A 12101-nucleotide genomic window follows, 5' to 3' on the forward strand; every position below is an offset into this window, starting at 1 on the left:
CTGGAAAATGGGTTCAATATTATAATAACGGGTTCAAAAATAGTTCAATATTTTAAAACCCAGTGACCCAAGTGAAACAGACCCAAGGACCAGTTGATACTGCATCTCTTCCTTGTATTCACTCCATTCTTGCCTGTCCCAACATCAGCTAATAATAATTATGGCTAAAAAATAGCACTTACTATGTGCCTGGCACTATTTCAAGTGCTTTACACATACTGATGCATCTAATCTTCCCAACCACTCTGTGGGTGGGCACTGTTATTATCCCTACCTCACAACATGAAAACTGAGGCACAGAGACCTGAAGTGACTTGCTCAAGGTCACCCAGCTACTGTCAGAGTTAGGTTTTAAATCCCAGCAGTTGGCCTCCCGAAGTGGCTCCCAGTCTACACACTATAAATGTGGTTTGCCAAAGCTGGTGTGCTTGGAACTGTTACTTGTTATCTTACAGATGGGCCAGGTGTTCCCTATAGCCAGAGCTAACTTTGTTTAGAGAGGGAAATGTATTCTGACTGACAAATTAGAAAAAAAAAAAAAAAAAAAAGACTTACAAATTAGCTTCTAGAACAAGATCTAGGAAAAGCAGAGTGTTCCAGATACTGGGCCACAGACTCTTTTGTTGGATTTGGAGAAAAAGGACAGCATTGCTTCAAGCTTTTTAGTTAATGATTCAAGGAGAAAAGGTTTTGCACATTCTGAGTTTTGGACATGGGGTATTTAAGAAAACTAGGAAATATGAAGTCATTTCAATGTTAATCATTAATGAGATTATACTACAGTAGCTTCCTAATGCATTAAGTTAGAGGGAAAATTATCACCTCATAATAGAGTCTATTAGAATTCAGAATTATGCACGATAAAATGTCACAAAACTGTATTTTTTAAATGGCACATTCCTTCCTGATAATGTTACATTAAGTATGTTGCAGAGTACAATTACTTTCCTCTGCAGGACATAATTAACACTCTGCATGATTAATTATATCTTTGCAACATCACGGATGCTTGGTCATTGCTTCAGTCTACTTTCTGAAAGGTCCCTTTGCTGAGGGTAGAGTCTCATTTTTAATGCTATTAGTGTTTATAAAATCCATCTGAAGGGAATGCTCTCTAATGAAGGACCTGTGCTTGTTTATTTAAATTCATAGCTACTTGACCACCTTTAAGACTACCAGACAGAAATAGAGACCACAAATCTTCTTGTAAATGGATTCCCCAAACTCCCTGAATACTAAAGTCCCCTCATTAAGGGTGGTAAATTCAAATTCACACAGGAGCCGGGAAAATAAAGGAGATGAAGGTGATAAAAGCAGCTGCCACTCATTCCCAGGCAATTGCCGCGATGCAGGAACTAGGACCACAGTCCCTATGTGAACTCTCACAATTTCTACATATTGGTTCAAAACCAATTTTTTTTCAACACCGTGTCGCCGAACAAAATACCTCTGCAGCCTGGATCTGGCTCATGGGTTGCCAGTGTGGAAACTACTTCTGGTTCCAATTAATATTTCTAATCCAGTCTAGTTTAATTCACCTCTCCGACTTCCCCAGGAGAGCTGACTATAGTCCAGGTGCCTGGTTTGATCCACTGTCTTATACAGACAAACGTAACAGCAAGCCATGTTATAGTGGGAATACAAGGTTGTAGAGCGCTCTGTTTTGTTTGCGCCATGAAGCATTTTTTCTAGAATTCTACTGTGAAAATTGGCATTCAAATTTTACAAGATGCACTTGATCCCTCCAGTTTCCCAGGTAACGTACGCAGCCAAAAGAGAAACTTGGCTTTGGTAGCCAAGTTTAACCTTGAATTTCATTAAGGTGAAATGAATAAGTCAACTCGAGCAAACTTTCTGGGAAAAGGAAAAGCAAAATGTAGGCCCTTTATATTCTTCTACTTCCCATCCCCTGCCTTATCACACGTTTGGTAAAAGCCCCTTTCATCCATCAAACTATCATTTGCCAATGATTGGCCTTCTTTGTCCTGTAAACTGTTAGACGCTGGAGATGCCCAGCTGAACCTGACACTGCTGCTACTCTGAGCAAAAGGGAAAGGTGCAGAGACTGATCTACCAATAGCAAAGCCCCAGTCAACTGCCGAAGCTGTGCTGATCCCAAAGGAATGTGAAGGAAAGTAGCCCTGAGCATTCAATTAACATGTCGAATGATACATTAAATTATTGATTGATTGGAGATAACTTTCACTGACAACCATGATACCAACTCAGCTCTAAACCACCTTATGTACTTTTAAAATAGGAGATAACATTTACCTTTTTCTTTGTACATTTCTGTATTATCTAAATTTTCTGTAATAAACATGTAGTAAAATTCTTATAATTAGAAAACAACAAATGTAATTAATTATACATATTTCATTGGAGACAAGCCAAACTATAGATAAATAAAATCACTGCTGTAATAAATTCGTGATACATATTATTCCACACATATTTCCCGAGCGCTCCTGGGGAAAAAATTTAAGTCAATGTTACCATTTCCTCTCAACTTATAGCTATTTCAGTTTACTCCCTTTGGTCCTTAAACATACCACACTCCAAAACTTTTAAAAAAAAGATCATCATCGTTAGGGAATAATTACTTTGATGTGCCCAGCAGCAGACATAGTCCCCAAACTCTAAGAGGTGAAATGGAACCTTAGGATATTTTCAAGATGAAACCAGAGTTGTCCCCGCCTTATGTTGGAAATCTAAGAGTTTCCAAACGTGTATATATGGACTTCCTATCAGAAAAGAGTTCCCCTTTCTCAGTCCCTTCCATCTCCTATGAACTGTTGTATCTTGTTTCTTTCCATCTTCCTGCCTAAGAATCACTCCACTGGGACTTCCCTGGTGGCTCGGATTCCCTAGGAATCCGCCTGCCGATGAAGGCGACACAGATTCGATCCCTGGTCCTGGAAGATCCCACATGCTGCGGAGCAACTAAGCCTGTGCGCCACAACTACTGAGCCTGCGCTCTAGAGCCCGTGAGCCACAACTACTGAAGCCTGAACGCCTAGAGCCCGTGCTCCGCAACAAGAGAAGCCACAGCAATGAGAAGCCCGCTCACCACAACGAAGAGTAGACCCCGCTCACTGCAACTAGAGAAAGCCCGTGCACAGCAACGAAGACCCAAAGCAGCCAAAACAAAGAATCACTCTACTGGAGGGAAGTGACAGGAATAAAGCAGAAAGGACGATTGGAAAAGGACATACGTCTTTCAAGGGAAGCAGTTTCATTGTTGTCTGATAGGAAGGAGTAAGGGTGGCTGGGTAGTTGTAGTCGACAGCATTATGTTTGTAATTGGCCTTGTAGGCAATCTGAAACACAAAGCAAAAAACAAGAGAAGAGAAATTAGTCCCCTCTCTCTTTTGACCTTGTTTGAATGTCATAAAAGCATCTTTTAAAAATAACCAGAAACAAAATTAATTCAGTTTCATCACCTCCAAGGAAAATTAAATTATGTTCACACTTTTGTTTTTAATTACTTTGAATTCTTCTTCTTAATTAATCTAAAATTAGTTAACGTCATCTGTAGCACATTTATTTTATTTCTTATTAATCATGGAACCCCTTGCAGTTTTTTGTTAAAAAGAAGCATTTGCAGACAAGTATATAACAAAAGAGCTTCTTGGCTAACCCCCAGGAAATCAATGAAAAATCAAGAGTCTTCAGAGTATTTAAAAATATTTTTAAAGGTCAAGTTTGACATTCTCAAGTAGAGGAAATTTGATGTTTTTATGTTTTAATAATGAAATCAGTTCCTTCTCAGTGTCCTTTACCTCCAAGATTTACAATTTGGCATTTGCAAACCTGTAAACTGAATTGACAAAGCCAAAGAGAGATTAATAGATCACATGCTATTGGGAAAAGAGGGTCCTGATCTATTTTGTTATGCCAGTATCTTGAGCAGTGCCTGGATACAGGAAGTTTTCAATGAACACTAAGATTGAATGAATGAATGAACCAATCAACCGACCAACCAACCAATTCTAAATAAATCGCAATGCTTTGGAAATCTGAAGCATTTCACATGAGAATTATGCTCATCCATTTCTCTTTATCTCTCAGAAACTGAAAGTTTTTCTCACACTGGATCAATCACAATAGATTTAAGTACTCTTCAAAGCAGAGAAAGCTGCGTTTAATAAATTGAAGCTTTTAAAATTTTTCAAAGATTTTTTTACCTCGCCCTGGTTGCACTGATTAACATTTACAAACTCTTTTGGGTCAATCTCTACACAACAAAACACTGATTTTTTTAAAAAGGAGGTTGAAAAAGAATTGGCTGAATTCCTTGTGCCCCACCACTCCACACCAACAGACCCCCAGGACCTGCAGGCCCTTCACAATAGGACTCACGTTGCTTGCCAGGCTTCCAACTTTCAGAGCATGGAGCATCCGTCTGTCCATCCCAACTCCTTCATAGTGGCCTCTCATGTGGTTCTGGTAGTTTTCTTTATATTTATTCTACATGGGAACACAGAACCTTCAACAAAAGCATTCTCTCCCCAACTCATTGAAGATAAACTACTCATGTGAATGCACTAATCCAAAACATAAATGATTAAATAGAACCTATTTAAGTATTCAGTGTGTCTCTGAATTAAAAATAAGACAAACTTAAAAAAAATAACTTAAAATTCAAGAAGTTCGGGTGAGACAAGCACACAAGAAAACATAAGATCTGATGCACCCAGACGGCACAAAACGGACCTGATTTTTTTTTTTTTTTAACATTTTCAGTTGTAAATATACCAGATTTTTCCAATGTGAAATCCCATCGCACAGGTGTGGAGCTTTCCAAGGACAAGCACTGATCGTACAGGGGCTGCATGCAAGCCCCGTGCTGGGGGCTAGTTCACATCACTGCATGCTATTACCTCCAGTTCTAAATATATGAGGAATAAAACCCCAGCTTTGCCAAAATCTGTGACTTATACATGACACATTGGTCGCTACCGCAGCCATGTGAAATAACGATGTTATGTCCCAAGTGCAGCTTACCAAACAAAGAACAAAACAGGAGGACAAGAAGTCATAAATAAGAAAAGGTGGGTAGCTTCTAATGAAGCTACATTAAAATCACCTCCCCTGGGAGGCCGTGGAGTTTCCAGGCGCTGAGAGTATTCCAACAGAATACTCTTACTCTGCATCAGACACAGTTCTACTCATCTCTGTTAATCTTCACAAGCGCTCTATGAGGAGGAAGGAACTATTATCATTCCCATTTTACAGAGGGAAAAATGGCTCCAAGAACTTAACGCGCCCGAAGTCGGCCACTTGGCTAATTGTGGAGCCAGGTCCGTCAGCTCCAAAGCTGGTGCTCTTAACCATGACATTTACGCAGAAGACATTCCTTACTGAGCCTCACGAAGTCCCAAGTGATTTTAAATTCTACTGTTATACGCAGCTAAGCAGAAGTAAAATCTAATAAGAACCTGCAGTATAAAAAAAACCCAAAAAAACCAACTAATACTAAACTTTCTTTGGGTTATTTGTACGGAAATATGTTAATATAAATGTTTCAGACATTACATGAAATTTCTTAAAAACTTATATGTTCTGGTATAATGTTATAAGTCATAATTCTAGTTATTACTTTAAAATGTATATCTCAGAAATATCTAAATTTCCTTGTCAATTGCATTATTATGAGCTTTCATCAAACCTTTAACCGTGGTCATTTTTAAGTCTTTTGTCATTTACAGACAGTTCTGGCTGTACTCTGAGGCTTTTGCAAAAATGTTCCTATAAAAGGGTTTCATCTTCAAGGAATTCATGGAAAAGACTCTGACAAGTACAGGTCTCTGGTAACTGACTATACTGCTGAACTGAATGAATAAGCATTTTCAGAACTCTAATGGAAAACTGATGAATTCATAAAGTGCTAACAAAAGATCAAGATGAAAAAAATTAATTACATGGGACTGAGTGAACTGATGAGGATGATTATAATTTTTGTGACTTTCTGTTTGAATAAAAAAAAAATCCCACAAGGACTCAGAGGAAAAAATATACAAATCAATTTTCTCTGCAAAGTAAAGGAGCTGCTGCAGTGGAGGATTCCTGGACTGAACGTCAATAACATGACGCAGTACGAGTGTGTTTCGTGTTCGGTAATTGCAATCATTGTTGCTTTTGTTGTGGTCATCCATTTACAATGCTTGGTGTCAGTTTATTTATCTCTTGTAAAAATAAAATACAGTGTGTGTGTGTGAGTTGTGAAAAAAAATTGGAATTAGTAAAAATGAGGGCAAAAAAAAAAAAAAAGAAGTAAAATCATATTAACTAGTCCTTGATGTTCTCAAGGATACATCCCCAGACTTTGAGAATTTCCAAATCTGCAAATGCCACTCCAGCATATATCTGCTCACCTGTAAGATGGGGAAATAACACCTGGCTCCCTAGGTGACTGTGCAGGTTAACTGAGATCTTGTACTAATTGAAGAAGCACAAAGTCAAGTTGAGAGGGGACGTTGCATGCTCAGCCAGGCTCCCTCGCCAGCATTCACCAGTAGGAGCCAGATACTACTATACACGAAGGACGCAAGAGGACAAGTACAGCCCTGAGGGCTCAAGGTCAAGTGCATGCCAGGGGATTTAACACTCCATGGACCAGCCCCAGTAGGCAATCTCTATCAAAACTCATAGTATTTGTGCCTAAGACGCCATGCTTCTCCAAGACACCCAGATACATTCACGTAGACTGGTCTCTTAGGAGACCTAGAAATTAAGGTCGTTAAAAAAAAAGCCCAAACAGACGTGTAGGCATTAAAAACTCAAATCACTGGTGAATTTTGAGATCTTGCTCACATTCCTGAATTGAGGTGTTTCACAGTAGTTGATACTATGACCTTTACTACTTTCCAGATCCTTCTTATACTCCACCTTGGAAACCAAAACGCCAGATGCACAAGAGAACCAAACCCGAAGTCACTCTTGAAAATGTCACCAGGACTCGACTTGGGATATTTTTAGAAAACTTTCAACCCAAGATTTTAAAATACCAGGCATAGGATACTGTAGGTTAACAATATGTGTTTTCCTTTCAAATAGTGATAAATAATCAGTTTGGTTCTGAATATTAAAAATATACAGCCCCTTTCAAGAGTAAATACTTTAAAATTTCACATAGCTCAAAAAAATGGCAAAATGGTTTTAGAAACCATTTTGTGGATACTCTTGGGGACAGGTGTCTGGACTTCTGGTCATGTCCTGTTTCTTGATCTGGGTGCTAATTACACAGAAGTGTCCACTTGTGGAAATTCTTCCTGTTGTACACTTATGATATATGCACTTCTCTGTATGTATACTTAAGTAGAATTTAACCAAAAAAGTTACTTTACAAAAGAGTGTAATAAATGAGACCACTCATAGATGCAAAGTGTCTTCTAATTTTAAATGGCTAGTTGAGCTCTCCTGGGTAGCTAGATATAAGATGTGAGGCCACAGGTACTAAATAGACTCCAAGTCATCTCAGGTAGCTGGAGAAGGCAGCTGAAGGGTGGTTACCATTAATAGAGGCCTGGCTGGTTTGTCTTACTAGATAAACATAAGAGCAAAAGGAAATGGAAGGTTCCCTTGTGACCGCTTACCAAAGGAAATGCAACTTGTTATCATATCTTATAAAACATTTGGTGGGAATATAACTTTTAAAGTATGCAAGATGCGGGCTTCCCTGGTGGCGCAGTGGTTGAGAGTCCGCCTGCCGATGCAGGGGACACGGGTCTGTGCCCCGGTCCGGGAAGATCCCACATGCCGCGGAGCGGCTGGGCCCGTGGGCCATGGCCGCTGAGCCTGCGCGTCCGGAGCCTGTGCTCCGCAACGGGAGAGGCCACAACAGTGAGAGGCCCGCGTACCGCAAAAAATAAATAAATAAATAAATAAAGTATGCAAGATGCATTGTAATGCTTACAATATGATACAAAATTTTAAAAGAACACAAAACTGTATATACGTTGAATTCTAATTCTACAAATGTATGTTTTTATATCCATATATTAGTTTATGATATATTCACATAGAAAGAGGTCAAAATGGTAACAGTGTTATTCCTGGGTAGAACTACATTATCAGCGGTCTGGTTCTAGTTCTGTCCCTAAAAGTCTATCTGAACCAGAACAAGACACTTTACTTTTCCAAGCCTATGACAAAGCGAGGGCCTAGAGATTGCAAAGATCCCATCTAGATCTAATGTTCTCTGAGTCAAAAGCAAGTTTCAGCAGACTTTTTCTGTAAATGACCAGACTGAAAATATTTGCCCCTTCACGGAACATCCCATCTTTATATCAACTCTTGTAGCTCAAAAGCAGCCAGAGATAATATGATGTGTTTCAATAAAACTTTATTTATAAAAACAGGCTGCGGGCTGGATTTGGCACTCAGGCCATAGTTTGCTGACCTCTGGCCTACAGCATCAGAATCATGTGGAATATTTGTTTAAAATGCAGGTTCCAAGGGCTCGGCACCCATCTACTACTTCAAAGTATCTGAGGTTGCTGATGAGGTCCAGGAAATGTCACCCTTGTGATTCTGAGCAATTAGAGCACCACAGGTTAAGGAACACTTTGGGGTAAAAGACTGACTCTTAGGGGTTAGAGAAGAAAAATGTTTTAGGAAATTTGCATATCCTTTTCTGAGTTTCAGATAACTTGCTAGGTGAGTCCTATGAATAGCCTGCCAAGAGGCTGACAACTCAAATGCCTGCAGGGTCCCGACAGGCAATGCAAACAGAGAAGCTGCTATGAAGAAACTCCAGGACTTAAAAAGGATGTGGGGAGCTAGAGGGGAGATTTCCTTGCCAAACAGTCTTAGCAATTATAAAAATCGTAACCACTGGGTAGGCCAAACAAAACACAGTCTCTGGCAGCCAGGTCAGCCTCTAAGGCGAGGGGAATTCACATGGTACACACAACTTCTCAGAAACCTGACTACAATAATGAGAGAATGAGGGAGGTTCCACGTTCAAAACGCTCCCATCTTTGATTTCCGCTCTATAAGAATGACATATTGTTAGAAAGCTTGTCTCCTCCAGTATTCTGGCAACTAGAAATCTATTGCTGGGAACTCTGGAATATCTATAGCCCTGTGAGAATTCTGGGAAGAAACTTTTGAACCATCAGAGAAGGATTTAATTAGTTTGATCCTAGGCTCTCTTGTGAATTGCTTTTTACGGACTATTCGTTCTTTGGGAACTGGTAACTCATGTGTAGTTTATGTGGTGTTACACGGAACTTTTCATTCTTGGGTCGCCCCTTCACTGTCTGTCGGAGATAAAGGAGGTGACAGCACACAGGTGAAAATGTCCCCATACGTACCTCACTCACAAGCTTGTTCACGCTCTGAGCCCGCTTAAGAACCAAGTTGTCTTGGGCTGGGAGGGAATGATAATGTGCGGCGCCCTTCATCTTATTGAAGTCCTGCCTGTATTTTATCTGAAAGAAGCACACAGAGCATCTGGAGTTGTTGTTTTCATGCTCCATGAGAGAAGTTACTCCACGCTTACTTCACATTTAATGTCAACATTTATTTAATAGAATTTTCTGGAGGAAAAAATAATCACATGGGTTTTTCCTCCACTGAAGTCCATAAACCACTTAGTCCCTTTTATATTAACATTTTACTGTCCCCTTTCACATTTTTTACACTTTACATTCTAATTCTGCATGAAGAAAGGTCTCAAAATGATCATACCTAAAGGTATAATCCAAAACCCATTCTGCCCTTGGTTTTAACAATCATTTCTCATCCAGCCTCCAGTGATGAATGTGTCCTTTACTTCCCCTCTCAGGGCAAAGTGCACTCTTCTAAGGAAATGGGTAATAACTGAATAGTAACAAAGTAAAGGAGAAGGGCAAAGGGGGTATGAAATGAATGCTGGGCTTCTGATTATAGACCAAGTTCAAGTTGGTGTAAGATCTGCAGTGTGCTTGTCACTTTACCAAGTTTAATTATAGCTTCTCTTTCAAGGACTGCCAACTGGCTAACATTCTGCAAATAAAAATCATTTTATCAACTGGGTTACACCGAGTTTGATAATCATACGGTTTATTTTAATCAGCTATTCCTCTGAAGCGCTCAATTTCTAAGATGGGCTATTTTGCAAAGACTCTCCTAACCCCAGCTTATCTAGCTGGGCCGGTATGTGCACTTGCTTCAGCTGACTTCAAGTAAGTTGTGTGGCTTGTGTCCATGTCAATCTCCTTTGAAGCAGATAAATGTGACCTAACAGCATGAGCTAAAAATGCAGATGTCGGGAATTTGGATAGGAATTGAGGGCTAACATTCTGCTTTGACTCAGCTCTGATAAATTGAACTGTACATAGGTTTCAGTAAGCACAGCCTTCAAAGTCTCATTTCTCCTTCTTCCGTGACTCTGTGGGTCGTCCCAATGTGGCACTTACATCACTAGCGAGTTCGTTGGCTTTCTTGGCATTCTGATAAGCCGGGGTGATCATGGCCGGGAAGCTGCCCTTTCCTCTGTGCGCGCCATACTCTTCTGAGTAATCCTGCTGGGTCAATCAAAAAGTTTAATCAGTAATGCTCCCCTCCCGGAATGGGTGGGGGATTAGCAATGATCTCTCCTACAGCCTGTTCCCATGGAGGCCCATCCACCTTGGAAATTCCTGAGATCACCCCTAAGAGCAGTAGCACGTGGTCGTTAAGGTGGTAGACACTAGAGGTAGACCCAGCACACAGTCAGCACTAAATAAATGGTAACTGTTATCATTAGCATCATCATTTCCATCAGACAAATCAAGATACTCTGTGAGTCTCCTAGGCTCACGTATTTTGCAGTATTCGTTTCTTAAATGACACCTGGAAAGTCCTTCTGTCTTCCAGTAGTCTCGTATGCCACCGTTCTCAGGCCCCTTAGCAGATCTATGCAAAGACACCTTGATATTCCACATACTGTCTCCCGCAGTGATGGATTCATTTCATTTACCAAGAAAGAGCTATTATGTAACTATTTGAATTTTTGTAATTTGGCTGAAAAGACTTCACACTGCAATAAGATGATCTCAGCTGGGACCAAATATATATTTCAGACTAAGTATTAACAATCTGAGTCTTAATTTCTTCCTTCCTCCTCCTCCCATCACCCAGGCTCTCCCACAAAGGAGAACCTTCTCTCTCACGGGACTGTCATCACGTTACTAGTGTAAAACTTCCCCAGCAACCAGAGGTACTTCAAGACTCGGTCAGATGCTACCTTCTCTCCAGGGAACTCCTCGCTCACTCCCAGCCCCACCCCAGGCAGAATCAGCTGTTTCCTCATCTGTGTCCCCACAAACCTGGAACAGCCCTTAGTGCCCCCCCGGGATCATGACTCCCTCTCTCTCCTGCCTCCTCCAAAGCAGGGGCCTTCCCTGCTCCAGCATCACGGTTCAGAGTCTAGCACACATACTCTCTTAAATGAAATAGTTGGGTCAAATTAGAATGTCCAGGCTTCCTTTTCATCCAATAATGACAACTGTTTAGCCTGAGTGCTCCTTTATGCTTGGCTGCCAGAATGTTCTGGGCCAAATGTAGTAAGTGAAAAAGATAATAACCACAAAGACTCTCAAATTCTTTGGTAACCTCCTTTTGCCCATTCTGCTTTACGGTTTGGAGTTGGCTTGTAGCTTCATTTTAACTTCTGTGCTTATGTGAATATATATTGTGTATGTAAATCTTTTTGAGACCCTTAATCCTACTGGGGAGTTGACAGGTTACAAATAATAGATTACATGGTATAGTCCATTAACGTAAAAAACTACTCATTAAAAAGAAAAATGGGGACTTCCCTGGTGGCACAGTGGTTAAGAATCCGCCTGCCAATGCAGGGGACACGGGTTCGAGCCCTGGACTGGGAGGATCCCACATGCCGTGCATCAACTAAGCCCGTGCGCCACAACTACTGAGCCTGCGCTCTAGAGCCCGCGAGCTACAACTACTGAAGCCTGCGCGCCTACAGCCCATGCTCCGCAACAAGAGAAGCCACCACAACGAGAAGCCCGCGCACCGCAACGAAGAGTAGCCCCCGCTCCCCGCAACTAGAGAAAGCCCGCGCGCAGCAGCGAAGACCCAACGCAGCCAAAAATAAATAAATAAAATAA

The 12101-nt window shown here is 40.7% G+C and overlaps 1 protein-coding gene across 1 annotated transcript in view; it reads right to left on the reverse strand.

Moving 5' to 3' along the window:
• NRAP (nebulin related anchoring protein) overlaps positions 1 to 12101 on the reverse strand; it is a 62599-nt gene that overhangs the window by 45098 nt on the left and 5400 nt on the right. Inside the window, exons 6-9 of the mRNA XM_089898194.1 lie at positions 10407 to 10511; positions 9321 to 9437; positions 4363 to 4470; positions 3216 to 3320 (exon numbers count right to left, since the gene is read on the reverse strand). Coding sequence (XP_089754320.1) covers positions 3216 to 3320; positions 4363 to 4470; positions 9321 to 9437; positions 10407 to 10511 — 435 coding nt within the window. The remainder of the gene's footprint in view (positions 1 to 3215; positions 3321 to 4362; positions 4471 to 9320; positions 9438 to 10406; positions 10512 to 12101) is intronic.

This window comes from Delphinapterus leucas, chromosome 16, assembly GCF_059928025.1.
Source record: "Delphinapterus leucas isolate spDelLeu-1000000601 "Yukka" chromosome 16, BTC_Dleu_Yukka2, whole genome shotgun sequence".
NCBI classification, from domain to species: Eukaryota; Metazoa; Chordata; class Mammalia; order Artiodactyla; family Monodontidae; genus Delphinapterus; species Delphinapterus leucas.